A 17,343-nucleotide genomic window follows, 5' to 3' on the forward strand; every position below is an offset into this window, starting at 1 on the left:
CCCAGGTTGCGGGCCCTATCAACAGGGGGTAGTAACTTGTCCCCGATGTTAAGGGATGGGATGTTCTGAGTATCCTGGCTTGCCGGTACGTACAGCCATTCAGTCTTGTCCGGGTTCAGTTGAAGCCTGTTCCTCCCCATCCATTCCCGGACCGCTTTCAGGCAGCGGGACATCACGTCGAGGGCATCACTGATGTTGTTTGGAGTTGAGATGAAAAGCTGGGTGTCATCAGCATACTGATGGTACCCTACTCCAAAGCTGCGAATGATCTCACCCAGCGGTTTCATGTAGATGTTGAACAGGAGAGGCGAGAGGACCGACCCCTGAGGGGTCCTGATACAACAGGCTCCTGATACAACAATCCTATCAAAAGCAATTCAAATGCAAGTCATAGGTTCTTATTATTCAAAGAGCCTCTGCAGTATAAAAAAATTACAAGTAAAGCTGGGCTTTGGGGAATCAATGGAACCCCTTCATTACAAAGCTATCCAAGAAACATCCCTTCTTCTCTGTTGATTACTTTGACTGACCAAGGGCATGGATGTCTGCATTTTCCAGCACTTCCACTTTCTGCCCGTCTTTTGCTGGCATCACTGCAATATTGGCCATTGCTCGGGCCAGTGTTGTGACAGGGATAGACATATACGTGGGAAAGAAATGGGCTACCACTCCTAGGACTTTTCTGGCCATCCATTCAATAGGCCGAGATTCCTGGCGATCACATAGCAGCACCCTAGAGAAGACAGGCAGAAAAGGAACTTTTTTCTCAGTTACGTATTATCTGGATTTTATTGCTGTCAACAAAGCAGCAACAAGAAGATAATATTTTCTTATTCACAACAAAGAAGTATGTAGCAAGATAATTGCAAAACAAGCCACGGAAGGATGAGATAGGAACAGTGGGTTTTAATACATGAAAGCCTTCATTATAATGAGTTATTGTTTCATTATTGATACAACGCTTGGTAAAATTTACCTGCCTGTCAATAGAATGTGCTGAAAAGTTTGATTACAAGTGTAACATTATGTGGTACTAATGCTTAAGATGGTCCTTCTAGCTGAATTGATTCTTGTCCCTATTTGCTCTTTTGTATAAATGGAAATATTGTAGTGCATCTCCTTGGTTATATAATAGAGGGGAAAAGCACATTTCAATCAAGCTCTAAGAATTTTGTTAAAAACAGTTATGCTCTGCTTCATCCTAAAACACACCTAAATCAGAAAACAGAAAAAAAAATCCTGTGCACACTCAGCAGTTTATTGGTTGATTTTACTTCTTTTTCTTCAAGGGGAGAAATGAGGTGCATACAAGACCAGAGAGATGGTGAAGAAATAAAACTTCTTGATAAGGCAACAACTGTTGCTGGGGATACCAAAATTAACCAATTATAGAAAATCCTTAAAAAGAAAAAGATAATACTAAATTGTGTTTCCAGTAGAGCAAAGGTATTTGCCCAAGCTAGGAAAGGGTAGCTGTATATATAGTTTGGCTGAGAAAGCAATGGCCCTGGGAGAGGCTGTTGTTAATTCCTGCTATGAATCTGTGTGGTTCAAATAATATGTTGAACAGCCACAGGTGAAGGAAAATGGTTCTCTGTGATCTGCAGTGTGAATTTTGGTTTTGCCTTGGCGAGGGCCAGGGCTTAAATTTCTGTTCATCAATGAAAAACAAAACAAATTAACTTACTCATTTGTATGTTAATCTGCTTCACAGCATTGTGACTTGGACTGCAACCCCAATTACATACAAAATAAACTCTTAAATCTGACTCTGCATAAATGATACCTGTGGTTTAGGTTCTCAAATTTACTCAGAATCACCACTGGTATTAGTTTTGACCAATTTTCTTAAGCATGTGTGAATGGAAGTATACTCGTACCTCCATTCTTGGAGATCAAACCAACATTTTGAAATTGGCTACATTGCAATGAAACCTTTCTACATCTACGCTGCTTATTTGGTGTACTCTTGACTAACCCTAATCCTAACCCTAACTAGCCTACAAGAAGTAAGGTTATTAATTTTTAAAGCAATTGCTAAAAAAAGAAGTTGAATTAAATAACTAATTTTGTTACAATTAGAAACTTCAAATCTTAACTAATCAGCAACACTCACAACTAATACAATTTCCTATGTGATGGAATGAGCATCCTTCTACATGCCGATCAACTGACGGTTTGTTCTTCCATCAGATTCACATATACAATATACTTACGCTGGTCTAAATATGGAGAATCTGTCAAATCCAAGTGCCTTAATCCTGTTCTCTACTTCACCCTAAAGAAGGAAAAAATAAAACAACCTCCATTGGTTGAGCTCTCTCTCCTGTACATAGAAACACATGGAAGCTGAAAAGTATACACATCAAAATAAAGCAGAAGGAACTTCCGGTTCCTGTTTTTCAGCGGAGCAGTTGGAAGATTCTGAATGCCGAATTCTTCAGCTGAAATTTCTTTTTGTTGGGGAGCCTAACCAGCCATAACCCACCCTGAAGGGGTGGAATGAAGGAAGGAAATCCCAGGGACTTAGGAGAGATGGCGGTCTCTCCGAACAGTCCAGGAGAAGCCTCCCAGAAACCAACAGAAGAAAAGGCTGGCTAACTTCATGTCCAGCCATAGCTGAAAACAACAACGGAAGCCATAAGCTTTTAAACTAAGCGCATCTTAAACAGCATGCTTGAATCTGGGTAAGAATATTGATTTTCTCTATCCTACCTATTTTCCTGAAGAAGAAAGTCCCCAAAATAAGAGATCTCTGAAGAAGGAAAGGAGGAGGGGACTCTGCTCCCTCCCTTTTGGTTAGCAGTGAAACTTAACCTTTAGAGAGAAAAAAAGACTAGAAAGATCTAAAAATGAGCAAATGCTGACACCTGCTAGTGGATGAGGATTTTTTTTTTCTCTGACCCTCAAAGTTTTTAGAAAATGCAGCTGTGTAAACAAAGTGAGAATAACAAAGCTGAAGCAATGAATACTTCACAAAAGGAAACATATGATAAGCGACAACAATTTTAAAGGACAATGATTTTAAACTACATGGAAATCCAGAATAACTTTGAGACCATGAATCAACTTATTTCCAATTTAATTTCACTCCAAGAAATTTCCCAGGAAAATACAGTAAAGATGACTGAACAAAATTCTGAGGATAGAGACTTAAAGATGGAACCGTATAAAATGATCACAAAAGGAAACATATGATAAACAGCAAAAATTTCAAAGGACAATGACTTTAAACTACAAGGAAATGCAGAATAACCTTGAGAGCATGAATCAACTTATTTTCAATTTAATTTCACTCCAAGAAATTTTTCAGGAAAATACAGTAAAAGTTAAAGGTAAAGGTTCCCCCACACATGCGTGCTAGTCGTTTCCGACTCTAGGGGCCGGTGCTCATCTCCGTTTCAAAGCCGAAGAGCCAGTGCTTGTCCGAGGACGTCTCCGTGGTCATGTGGCTGGCATGACTAGGACGCCAAAGGCGCACGGAACGCTGTTACCTTCCCACCGTAGTGGTCCCTATTTTTCTACTTGTATTTTTACATGCTTTCGAACTGCTAGGTTGGCAGAAGCTGGGACGAGTAACAGGCTACGCGGCACTCTGCTACGTGGCACTCGGGATTCGACACGCCAAACTGCCGATCTTCTGATTGACAAGCTCAGCGTCCTAACCCACTGAGCCACCGCATCCCGGAAAATACAGTAGAGGTGACTAAACATAATTCTAAGAATAGAGAGTTGAAGATGGAACCATATAAAATAAAAAATTATGATTTAATCCAAATGGGAAATATTTTAAAACGTCTAAGCAACTTTGAAGATAAGGAAAAGAATGAAAAAAAATTCCTTACAGGGAAACAAATGATGCAGCAAAACATATTGATTAAGAAAGGCAACGGCCAGAGAAAAATGACTAAAATGGAAATTCAGGAAAAAAAGATGGAGATTATCAGAAAGAATACTTAAAAAAAGAAAAATTTGTTTAAATATGGCTAAAGAAATGGAAACTTTTTGAATATACTACTCCTAGAGGGATGATTTTTTTCCCTTAACTAATATAATATGTTTTTTTTCCTTCTGAAAAAAGTTGAAATGATTTAAACAAAAGCAAAAGTTTTAGTTATTTAAATGTGACGATAAGAAAAGCATAAATATGTGTTTTGAATGAGAGTTAAAGGATTAGATGATTAGAACTACTGAATGGAATGCTTAAAGTTTAAATAGATTAAATACATTCTTAGCTATGGTCAAAAAGAATAAGAAATTGCGGGAATAAATATATATTAAATTAGGAGGGATACATATTTTAAGTTAAATGTTATTTTTTGTATCACAGTGCTCTTGTCTCTTTTTCTTGTTTCCCTTTTCTTTCCCTTTCTTTTTTCTTTTTCTTTTTTTCTTCTTTTTTGACGCGGTGGCTCAGTGGGTTAGGATGCTGAGCTTGTCGATCAGAAGGTCGGCAGTTTGGCAGGTCAAATCCCGAGTGCCGCGTGGCAGAGTGAGTGCCTGTTACTCGTCCCAGCTTCTGCCAACCTAGCAGTTTGAAAGCATGTAAAAATGCAAGTAGAAAAATAGGGACCACTCCGGTGGGAAGGTAACAGCGTTCCGTGCGCCTTTGGCGTCTAGTCATGCCGGCCACATGACCACGGAGACGTCCTCGGACAAGCACTGGCTCTTCGGCTTTGAAACGGAGATGAGCACCGGCCCCTAGAGTCGGAAACGACTAGCACGCATGTGCGGGGGAACCTTTACCTTTACCTTATTTTCTTTTCTCTTTCTACTTTTTTACTTATTGATTAAGAAATATAAAAGCATGAGAGGGTTTATATGGAAAAAATAGAATTAAATCCACCAATGTAAATATAGTTAAATGTTGAAAAGATTGTCACTTGTAAGAATATTTAGAAATTGGGGGGAGAAATGAGCTGAAATAAACATGGTAACAGGATTTATGATAAGGCAACTGAAATGACAAGTAGGATTATTGAAGCTATAAACTGTTGTTAATTAAAATAATGAGAATTGCCTTAATCTAATGTTTTGCAGAGAAAGATACTTTGGGGAAAGGGGAAATCAAATGAAATTAACATATGGGAAATAGATCATAGAAATTAATTGTTAAGGACTGTCTTATAAATGTTACCCAGATAACATACTGTTTACAGATTACTGAATGATTTATGTTATGTTAAAAAATTCTAATAAAATATTTATACCAAAAAAAATTAAGCAGAAGGAAGGATTGCTGAAGATCCTCATATGACAGAAGAGATATACCTTCACAAGTACTATTAGGCTACACTCTTAGAATTATAAACTGCAGGAAAAAAATTAACCTGCATGCTCTGTAATGGCTAGAATTTGACAAACCATAGGTCCTCAGCCAAAAAATATCTTTCTCGTGAAAATGTATTGCCACCTACATTATGCTGCAGGTCATAGTGTAGCATTGTCCTTTCCACATATTACTTGAGCAGCCTGGAATAACAGTTGTAATAAAGAACAGTATCTCCTGGAGCCATTGCGCTAGAAGGGACTTGCTTCCTCTGCTGAAGCAATATTTATTGGGGAATGTTGGAGTTTGTCTCTGAATGTATCTAGAAGGCATCAGATTGCCTATTATGGAATTAGAGTGGTAGTCTACACTTGGGAAAACTCGAATTCAGCTCCCAGCTCTGCCTAACCATCTCATAGGGAGTTTTCCTCAGGCTTAAATTAAGAGTAGGGGAAAGAACCAACTATGTAATCATGACCTCCTTGGAGGATACGTTAAATAAGAACTCTCTTTCTCTGTCTAATCCCGAATGGCAGTAGAATGGAGGAACTGGCACTCTGTATATAAAAATTAAACAGAACCTGGGGACCCAACCAGGGAGAACTCTGAAACCAGTTGGTTCTCTCACCCACTGCGTATCTCGTTTTGCAGCCCATCAGACATACCTTGGTCTTTAGAGTGAGGAATCTGCTGGAGCTATCTGCACCTTGGCCTGACACTAGGATAAAGTGGTGGCAGCCACCAGCTTTGGCTAGCTTTGCTGCATGTTCAACATAATCACGATCAACACGGACAAATCCATCCTGCATTTAGAGAAAGTAGTATTTACTTATTTGAAAAAGTCTCCCCTTTCCAATAACCTGGAATGAGTTGGAGCAAGTTTGACATATCAAGAGATGACACATCAAGAATTATCTAATCTGAGACTTCAGGGCTGTTTCATCTCCAAAACTATGTTTATGACAATCAGGCACCTCAAAAATTGTTATTAATTTTAATGTGGAAAGAAAAAATTAAATACATGCTGATCAGAGAATAGCATAATGTGTAGGTAAAGGTAAAGGTTCCCCCGCACATGCGTGCTAGTCATTTTCAATTCTAGGGGCTAGCGCTTGTCTGAGGATGTCTCTGTGGTCATGTGGACAGCATGACTAGATGCCAAAGCTCACGGAACGCTGTTACCTTCCCACCGTAGTGGTCCCTATTTTTCTACTTGCATTTTTACATGCTTTCGAACTGCTAGGTTGGCAGAAGCTGGGACGAGTAACAGGTGCTCACTCTGTTACACGGCACTTGGGATTCGACCCACCAAACTGCTGACCTTCTGATCAACAAGCTCAGTGTCCTAACCCACTGAGCCACTGCATATAGTTAGGCTTAATTAAATGTAAATATAAATGCAAATAAACTGAGATCAAATTTATTTTTTGATATATTGGATCTTCCTCCACCCTTCTCATGCACTCAGATTAAGTGCAACCATTGACCCAGAAGATGTTGTCCCACCAGAGGTGCAAGATAACTCCAAAAAAATTAAACCTGTAAACAGCCAGTACAATTTGGGTGACTTGGGTAAAATCCTGTGTTAACTATGAAATTTGGAAAAGTTGGCGTGCAAATTGGCTTACCATGGGTAAAAGATAAGCTAAGTTAATATGCACTTCTAGCACTTGGGAAGAAACATAGTAAACTTCTAAAGTCTTCACACCTGTTCCTCATCAGGCCAACTCATTCCCTTAAAATGCCAAGCGACCACTTCAATCTTTTGTCCCTCAGATCCCAAGGAACTCACATTTTCCAGTTTGGTTCCTCTAAGTATATGGAAAATGCAATTACCATTAGTACCCAAAGCCACTAGAAGTGTAGTCCAATAATAACAGGAGGATGCCAAGTTGGGAAAGGCTGAAACAATCCATGAAATCCCACCTGCCAGCAAAGTCCACTCTAAGGTGTATTTTATACCTCTTAACTTCCTTTCAATTTTCCACCTTTCTCAATTCCGCCCAGACCCAGGTATTGACCTATTTTTCTCCTCACCGCTCCAGCTTTGGCTCTGGTTGTCCCCAAGCAGCAGAATCCTACGTCATGTCCTTGGAAGGCAGCAGCAGATTCATCTAGCTTCTCAAAGTCGACAACTTCTTGGACCTGGAAACAGGCAGGAGAGACACCCAAAAAACCAGACGTGAAAGAAAGAACTGGAAACTCCAATGGAGAAAATGAAATATATGTGTCTCCCTGCTTCCCAAAACAAATGAAGACAGAACATCTCCTGACTAATGACAAAATCTCAACTCACGTTGAGAAGCCAAGATGAAATTATCAAACAATCAATAAAATGTAAATATTAAAATGCACAACCTGGACAAGACAGAGAAGGAATGCTGAAGTTTCCTTCCAGGTGTGGCGTGATAAGAGGGAGCGTAGAAGCAAATGTTCTCTACTAGGCTCCCTTCTTGTGGAATAAGCTACACTCTGAAATAAGAAAAGCACCCTCATTGCTGATGTTCAAGAAGCTAGTTAAGTTATGGTTATTCTTGGGAGCATTTAGGAACTGAAGAATTGAATAGATTCATGTACCTGAGACAAGTTGGAAATAAATCAAGAAGAGAAGTAACCTAGAACTAAGAAGAAATTTCCCAGCAGTTAGAACAATTCATCAGTGGAATGACTTGTTTCCAGAAGTTGTGGGTGCTCCAACACTGGTGGTTCTTAAGAAGAAATTGGACAGCCATATCTCTGAAATGGTATAGGGTTTCCAGCTTGAGCAGGGGGTTGGACTAGAAGATCTCTAAGGTCCCTTCCAACTCCGTTATTCTTTATATCTATATTTTTTATTTTTTATTTTAATCCCATTTATATCCCGCCCTTCTCCGAAGACTCAGGGCGGCTTACAATCTAAGCACAAATCAAATGTGCTTAGCAATAGCCTTCATTCTATGTATATGCCTGCTTATTAGGGCTTTCGCCCCCCACCCAAGCGGCATTATTACAAAGTCAGCTTAATTGCCCCCAACAATCTGGGTCCTCATTTTACCTACCTCGGAAGGATGGAAGGCTGAGTCAACCTTGAGCCTGGTGGGATGCGAACCTGCACTAATTGCAGGCAGCTGGTGTTACTTAAGGAGGTATTAGCCCACTGCTCCACCAAGACAGTTAAATGTAAACAGTTATGTAAACCACTTAAGATTTAATTGAAAGAAGTATAGAAATGTCTGAATCAAAAGTGCCTGTAAGCTAACTTAAGAGCTACACCATATAAAAAGACGCTACAGTATCTTGAAATATCAGCAACTCTTTTTTTTTTATTGAAAAGTTTTAAAATACAATTTTCCTTTAAAAAAACCCCCCTTCCCCCTCCCACCTCCCCTCCTACCTCCCCCCCTCCCTCCCTCCCTCCTCCCCCCCTACCTCCCCCCCTCCCCCCCTCACCCCCCCCCGACTTCCCAGAGCTGAATACAAGGTATATATATAAAAAGAAAAAAAGAAAGGCAAACATAAGCAACCATGTACTAACAACTATAAATTCTAAAATCCATCACTCTCTAGCTTATATAGGATAAAACAAACCTTAGCAATATTAAATATATATAAAAAACTAAAATAACAAAGAAACACTTTCTAGCTTATATAGAATAAAATAAACCTTAATAATATTAAATATACATTAAAAACAAGAAAAAAAAACCCAAAATAGGAAGAGAGAAAAAAAACAAAAAAAAGGGAAAAAAGAATTATTCAAATACTATATAATACTTCTCAACCCTATACTTGTCCTAAATAGACTCCATCCATTTTATCCATTCCATGATATAACGTTCTTGCAACCAAATCAGAAAACTTTAAAGTCCACTCTTCTGTAATCGGCCATTCCTCTTCCAGTACCACATCTATAATTATTCCAAACAATAAAAAAAGATTGCAAACAAAACTTTAACCTCCATTTGGAATAATCCCAAAAAAAAACTCACCCTTTCCACAAAACCACCACATATAGAAAATATATTGCATCTACACCCAAATCTTTTCCCACCTCCCATACTTGACTATGAATACGTCGTAGAAATTCCATAGACTTCTGCAAATCCTGCTATTTTCTCTTCTTAGATCGTTTTGCAGCAGCACGCGTCACCCTCTGTTCTATAGAATCATCCAACGAAGTTGTATCTTGATCTCCTCCAACACCGTTGTCTTCTATCTGACCACCTTCGACCTCTTGATGCACTCCTTCTCCAGATCCCTTTTCAGCTTCCAGAAGTGTTAATGGCGTTGCATTTAAAACATTATTATAGAAATCACGCGCTTGCATCACAGTAACCAGACGGTACCTTTTACCTTCGTGCGTCACCATCAACCCAACTGGGATCTCCCATCTAAACCTTATATCTCGTTGCTTGAGCTCTTGCACAAGAAATGTAAAATCCTTCCTTCTCCTTAAAATCTTTGGAGGAATTTCTTTTAAGACCAAAACTTCTTGATTAGCAATCACAACTTTAGTATCATAAGCAGCTCGTATAACTTCATCTCTAGTTTCCCTCTTTGCAAAATATACCACCACATCTCTAGGCAACTTTCTCTGTCTAGCAATCCATGAATTCACACGAAACACTTTATCCATGCCTCCTTTTATTTCAGATGCTGGCTGTTTCAATACTACTTCGAAAGCCTCAGAAACCAGCTGCTTTAGATCTTCCTTGGTATTCTCCTTTAAGCCTCTAACTCTAATGGCAAACTGCATCTGGTAATATTGAGCAAGACTCAGTTCCTTTTCCACTTTTTCTTCATTCTCCAATACTTTTGCTTCTAATATAGCATTCTTTTGAGTCAAATCTTCTAGCTTTTCCTCCAATTCTTCCACACAACGAGCCACTTTACACACTGAAGACAAGATGTCTGCCTTCATCACTCTGAATTTCTGTTCCATCCTCTCCTCCATTCTCTCCTCCAATTTCTCCAATTTCTCCTCCATCTGTACAAATCTATCATTAATTGATTCCAAAATTACCTGGATGTGTTTTTCAAGAGCATCTTGTAAGTCCTTTGATGTCAATACATCAGGAGGATGCAGCGCCTGCAGTAATGATTGTTGCACAGGAGAAGTTCCAGCACTCCGAAGAGTTTTAGGGGGTGGTTTAGCCACCATCTTTTACCAAATATGACACACTTTCACTTCAGATTTATAATCCAAAAAAGTCCATCAAGCTGGAGAGTAAAATATAATAATCCTCTTCACCTTTTCCTCTTGTATCGCTCTGCCTGCTCCTTTAATCCATAGTCATTCCTTCAGGCAGGGGTGGTCGCAGACGCCTGGCTCTGCTCCAAGAATCAGGAGCAGAGGCGCCGGCCAGCTGGGAGCAGCCCAGGCTACGGGGGAGTTCAATCCTTCAGCCGCCCAAGCCATAAGCTCAGGCGGCCCTGGAGAACTCTACCCCTACCTGGGAGCTCGCCCCCTCCTCTTCTCCCGAGGAGGGGGCTTCAAATTCGCCCGAACAGCTGATCGGCGCTGTTTCGGGTGAAAAAACAACAGCTGAGCCGCGGGCAGCCCGGGAAGGCTGTCTCCGTCGCCGCGGAGCCACCGGAAGTTGTTCGAAATATCAGCAACTCTGTGATGGATACTATAATCTAGTACATAAAAGACTGAAGACAATTTGATTCATCCAGTTCTTTTTTATATGGCAGTTTTCTTTATGGCACCATATTCTTTACATTATGTACTATATTATGTCCTACATAATTAGATTTCCAAATTCTTTTATCATTAGTGTTAGTAAATGAATAATTATTTATATAGTAGGTATTTAAAATTGCTTGTCTTTTAGTTTGGATAGAGTATTCAATAATATTTTCAATTACTTATATTTTTGATAAATTGGTAAGGTGTTCTATTGGTATAGAATAGAGAAGAAAATAAAATATGTTTATTATGTTATTAATGACTATAAGTATATTTCATCAACATTACCATCAAGAAATATTGAGAGATAAGGTTGGATTTTCAGGTAGCATAAATTTACAGTATTTTTTCTGAGCACTACATTGAGGATGACCTTAATAATATATAACAAAAATCCATGTGGTTAGCATTTAGAATGCAAATGAGGTTCAGAGAGAGCCAGCTTTAAATCTCTGTCCAATTTTAAAGGGAATGAGAAGGTGGGCAATAATGTAAAAATTAAAAAAAATGTTTTTGTTTCATACCACGTTACTGTAAAGAGTCCCTTCTAAATTTAGCTTTCGGCGGCCAATGAGTGTCACACGAGAGAATTTTTGCTGCTTTAAGATTTCAAGTAGCAATTCTTTCCCAGTTTCTCCAGAAGCACCCAAGATGAAACAGTTTTGTTTCTTCTGTTCTTCTGAACTGGGAACCGCCATACTGTTGGCAAAAAAAGACAGCAGTGATTTTTTTAAAAAAATGGCATTTACAATTCAGTTCCCTATGTCAGGGCTTTTCAACCATTTCACTCATTGTACCACTCTTAGGATATGGCAACATCCGAGTACCACCAGTCACCGAACAAGGTGTCAAAAGCTTGATGAACAAAAAAAAAGGAAAAAAAGTGATCTTTAGGCAAATGATATGCAATACAGCCCACATAGTCAGTTAAAGCACACTGAAGAGATAGGTTATTCTGAAAATAAAATTGAAAATCAGATTCCAATCAGATGGAAACAAACTTCTGTCAAGTAGGTTAAAACTTACAAATCTAAACAAAACAATGCAGAGTAATTTCTTTTAAAAAATCAAAAGATTTCAAAAAGAATTGTCCAACAAGTATTGTCTCCTCCTTCCAGGAAAAAAAACTGCAAGCTGAAACTGCAAGAGTGGGTATTAAATTTCACATCCACACTCCCTTTCTCAGACCAGAATTCTAAGCAGAGAAAAAAACAGTTAAAACGACCAGCCCCTCCCCCTTCTTCTTCTTCTCTCTCTCTCTCTCTCTCTCTCTCTCTCTCTCTCTCTCTCTCTCTCTCTCTCTCTTTCTTAAAGTAACATAGTGGGGAGGGGGGGAGAAAGACTGGAGGGGAAAAGAAAAGGTAAAAGGAATTTTACAAAAATCTCACTACTAAAAAAAATAGCTTGCTCTCCTTCACATGCATTTTCCATAAATTCACTCACAGATCCCCCATAAAACTCTTCTCATGCAAACACTTACAACAATTAAATCAGCAATTTACTGTTCCTTTCACAGCCTGGGACGGAGGTGGGGGTGGTAGGTGTTTTGAGGGTTAACACACACACATTTACACATCAGCAAATTAACTCATTCACATCCATTCCAACTGCCGGCATAAACAATTTCACATACAAAAATTTCATTTCATACTTTCTCCAGGCAAACCAATCACTATTATTATAATTTCAGGGAGCTGTTCACAAGCCAATGAGCTCCTTGTTCCAAATCTCTTTTTGTTTGTTTGTTTTTAAATAAGGCCTTTTTTATTGTTATCAGTGGGGGGTTTATACCCTCTTCCAAGTCTTGGAATAACACAGAACAACATAGACAGACATATATACACAGATACTAGTAAAACAACATTCATTTAGACATATGGCTTGTCCTGCAAGAAGCAAGAAAAATCAGGAGGTGATTCCAACCAAACATGGTTTTATAGGGCCCTTTAACCATCTCCCATTTTTCTCACCATTCCAAGTACAAGCCTAATGTTCCAAATGTACAAATATATATATAACATAACAAAACACACATCAATTTGGAGTTTGAGGCCAAAACAGACCTCCCTTTTTAATTAAAAGGAGAGGAACTTTTATGGTTACTTACAATTTATCTCACCAACTTCAAAAGACAGTGGGGAAAGACTAAAAGGAATATTGTGTTATGTATTGGGCTTGTGGTATTACACCACGTGCATTGCTGGAAGAGCTAATGGCTCCCCAGCAACCCAGACAGGCCATCTCCAGTCCTGCAATTGGTCAGCCCCAGGCGGCAAGCACGGGTTCAAACCTATTGGCTGCCACCTTAGGGCTAGGTTATATATTGTGGCTGGGTGTGGCCCATGCTCAGTATAGTTCCAGCAAGAATAAATGAGTTTCGCTGTACTCAGTCTTGTGTCAACATTCCTGCTCACCAGAGCCCACGACTTAACTTATTGAACCTGGGATCTTTTGTAGGTGTGAAGTGGGAAGTGTCCTCACCTCTGACAAAAAAATCAAATAGTCCAAAGAGCCAGATTAAAAGAAAAAAACAGAAAAAAACACTTGCTTTTGGTTTCAACCTCTGATAGAAAGGGCTGCGAGATGCTGCAGACATGTCCCCCCCCCGATCTTGACATTCCCTTTTAAAATGTCTGGGTATACCACAGTTATAACACTTTTTTTGAGGCTTGCTGCCTTGCAATAAAATGGCTGCCAATAAATTGGTTTGATAAAAGGCTGTTCCTATATCCTGTAATCTGTTAACAAAATCAGGATACGGCTCAGTAGCCTTCTGCCTGATGTTAGAGAAGGCTTGATGAGGTTTGCTAGAAACAGGCACTTTTCCAAATGCTCGGTAAAAAAATTGTAAAGTGGCAGCTGGTAATATAACTTCAGCATCAACTGGAACAGCTCACAGCTCACAGCTCGGCGGATGCCTTAGTGGAGGCCTGGGAAAGGACGGCCACGGAGGCACTTGACCGAGTTGTACCCTTGCGGCCCCTGACCCGGCGCAGATCCCAATGGGCTCCATGGTTTTCCGCGGAGCTCCGGGAGATGAAGCGTCGGAGACGGGGCCTAGAGAGCGTCTGGAGGTCCACCCGATCTGAATCCGACCGATTGCGACTAAGAACCCATATTAGGTCTTATCTCGCTGCGATGAGGGTAGCGAGATCTAACTATTTCGCTGCCCTCATCGCGTCCGCAGATAATCGCCCGGCCGCCCTGTTTAGGGTGACCCGCTCCCTCCTCAACCAGGAGGTCAGTGAGGATCCCTTGCAGGGGCGTGCCGAGGAATTTAGTCAACATCTGTCGGACAAAATCGCTCGGATTCGGACCGGTTTGGACTCTGACTGGGCAGTATCGGACGATCAGGACACGAGTGATCTTGTCGATGTCATCTGGGAGGAGTTCGATCCTGTGACTCCGGAGGAAGTGGACAGGATCATGGGGAGGCTGAGCTCCACCACATGTTTATTGGACCTGTGCCCTTCCTGGCTGGTTTATGCAGCCCGGGAGGGGACACGAAGCTGGTTCCAGGCGGTTATAGCTGCTTCTTTGAGTGAGGGCAGTTTTCCCGCCGCCTTGAAGGAGGCGGTGGTGAGACCTCTCCTCAAGAAGCCTACCTTGGATCCGGCTGTTTTGAATAACTTTCGTCCAGTCTCCAACCTTCGCTTCCTTGCGAAGGTTGTTGAGAGTGTGGTGGCGCATCAGCTCCCTCTGGTCCTGGATGAAGCGGATTATCTAGACCCGTACCAATCGGGCTTCAGGCCTGGGTACAGCACGGAGACGGCATTGGTCGCGCTGGTGAATGATCTCTGGAGGGCTCGGGACAGAGGATACTCCTCTGTTCTAGTCCTATTAGACCTCTCAGCGGCTTTCGATACCATCGACCATGGTATCTTGCTGCGGCGTCTCAGGGGATTGGGAGTGGGAGGCACGGTTCTTCAGTGGTTCTCCTCCTATCTCCTGGGACGTTCGCAGTCGGTGTTGACGGGGGGGCAGAGGTCGACCGCGAGGCCTCTCGCTTGTGGAGTCCCTCAGGGGTCGGTCCTCTCGCCCCTTCTGTTCAACATCTACATGAAACCGCTGGGTGAGATCATTCGTGGTTTTGGAGTTGGGTATCATCAGTATGCTGATGATACCCAACTTTTCATTTCGACCCCAAACCACCCCAGTGATGCCCTCGACGTGATGTCCCGGTGCCTGGAGGCGGTCCGGGTCTGGATGGGGAGGAACAGGCTTCGTCTCAACCCCGACAAGACGGAGTGGCTGTGCGTACCGGCATCCCGGGATATTCAGGATATCCCACCCCTCATTATGGGGGGTGAGTCATTACCTCCTGTAGATAGGGCTCGCAACTTGGGAGTCCTCCTAGATTCACAGCTCTCTTTAGAAGACCATATTGTAGCTGTAACTAGGGGGGCGTTCGCCCAGGTTCACCTGGTGCGCCAGTTGCGGCCCTATCTAGACCGGGATGCCTTGCGCACGGTCACTCATGTGCTCGTGACCTCTCGTCTTGATTACTGCAACGCTCTCTACATGGGGCTACCCTTGAAGACCACTCGGAGGCTCCAGCTGGCACAAAATGCAGCCGCGAGAGTTGTGTCGGGGGTCTCCCAATACTCCCGTGTTACACCTTTGCTCCGCGAGCTGCATTGGTTGCCAGTTGTCTTCCGGGTGAGGTTCAAGGTGTTGGTAATGACCTACAAAGCCCTCCATGGCATGGGTCCAGAATACCTTGGGGAGCACCTGCAACCGGCGTCAACTTCCCTCCGCCCTGTACGCTCCCACAGAGAGGGCCTCCTCAGGGTGCCGCTGGTCAAAGAATGCCGACTGGTGGCCCCCAGGGGGAGAGCGTTCTCTGTGGGTGCACCGGACTTATGGAACCATCTTCCGGTAGAGCTCCGGATGGCGCCCGACCTCCGCTCCTTCCGGCGCGACCTTAAAACCCATCTCTTTAAGGAAGTGGGCCTGGCCTGATGGGATGGGGTGGGTTTGTTATTATGACTTTAATTTTAAATTTGTACTATGGGCATTGTTTAATCATGTTTTAATAATTTTAACTTTTGTATCTGTCTTTTACGTATTGCCCTGTTAACCGCCCTGAGTCTCTTGAGAGAAGGGCGGTATATAAATTAAATAAATAAAATAAAATAAATAAAATAAACAAAGGGACCAGACCCTTCAGCAATTTCTTCTATATTCCCCCCCCCCTTTTGCTAATTGTTCCTCTAAAATTTGCCTCATGGGGGTATACAATGGCTGTGAAGGAGCAGAAGAATCAACCTCTTCATGTGGAGCTGAAGGTTCAATTAAAGATGATTTAAGTGGGGGGAATTATTTTATCATAATCAAGTGGAGGTTTTGTGGTCAATTGTTGTCCTGCCAAAGCATGAGAGCCAAATTTTTCCACTGCTTGACGGCATTGAAACCATAGATGTAATATCTGAACTGGAACCCAGGGTTCAAGATGTAAAGTATGCCCTATCTTTACCCAGTCCTGTAAACAGAGCGTCCTGCGCTCCAGATACCAAGGACAATGTTTCCCTATCTCTCCAACGAGCTTCTTTATCTGTGCCTCAGGTGCTTTAAGCCCTGACTTTTGTAGCAGGAAGTGAAGTTCCTCTACATGCTGCTGCTGTTGGTGAGATAGATTGCAACCCATACTTACCTCTGAGGGGTCCTGTAGGATGAAGGTGCACCTTGGGGTCTATTCCAGACGAAGGTAAGTATGTTGAAAGTTGCTTCCCCGGAGGGAGGTCCCTGTTAATTTGTTTTGGTCCCTGTTGATTTCTTTTTGTTCCTGTTTGAGGTGCCAAAATGTGGGATTCAGAGACCAGTCATCGCAGGGTGTCCCAAAATGTCTGTCTGCCTATGCAGAGTTCATTGTATTTATACAGTTTAAACAAGCAGGAAATAACGCACAGCAAAAACATTGTTTATTGGTGTACTCCCTAGTCAATCTTAGAGAACATCTGAACATCCCAGCCAGGGCAGAGCCTCTCATATCTCGCTGGTTCCTGGCAGTCCTCGGCAGTGCTAATTGGAATGAGCTAATAGACATGTGGATAACAGGATACTAAGGCAGGCAGTTTTCTGCACATGGTCCCTTCATATCCTTGACCTCCATCTCTACACATTGTTACTACACTGTGGAAATGCAGGAGTCTACAAACTTAGCAACTTTAAGACCTGTGGACTTCAACTCCCAGAATTCCTCAAGCAGCCATGCTGGCTGGAAATTCTGGTAGTTGAAGTCCACAAGTCTTAAAAGTGCCAGGTTTGAAGATCCCTGAACTAGCTGGTAGTGGTGCATATTACTAAACATGGATAAATTCATCATACATTTGTCATTGCAAAGGGAAAGTGATTCAGCAAGGGAACAGCCACCGAAGAAATTAAAACTGGTACTTTTTTTCTT

The 17,343-nt window shown here is 41.7% G+C and overlaps 1 protein-coding gene across 1 annotated transcript; it reads right to left on the bottom strand.

Moving 5' to 3' along the window:
• Nucleotides 1-422: 422 nt before the first annotated feature.
• LOC310635254 (oxidoreductase HTATIP2-like) lies at nucleotides 423-11,819 on the bottom strand. Its single transcript, XM_083354006.1, has 5 exons — nucleotides 11,465-11,819; nucleotides 7,307-7,414; nucleotides 5,935-6,072; nucleotides 2,217-2,278; nucleotides 423-733 (listed from the first exon to the last, which is right to left on the bottom strand). Exons 1-5 carry the CDS (start codon nucleotides 11,636-11,638, stop codon nucleotides 517-519), a joined length of 699 nt encoding a protein of 232 aa, XP_083210132.1. The 5' UTR covers nucleotides 11,639-11,819; the 3' UTR covers nucleotides 423-516.
• Between the last annotated feature and the right edge of the window lie 5,524 nt (nucleotides 11,820-17,343).

The sequence above is a fragment of the Vipera ursinii genome (genome assembly GCF_947247035.1).
Source record: "Vipera ursinii genome assembly, chromosome: 2".
NCBI lineage: Eukaryota > Metazoa > Chordata > Lepidosauria > Squamata > Viperidae > Vipera > Vipera ursinii.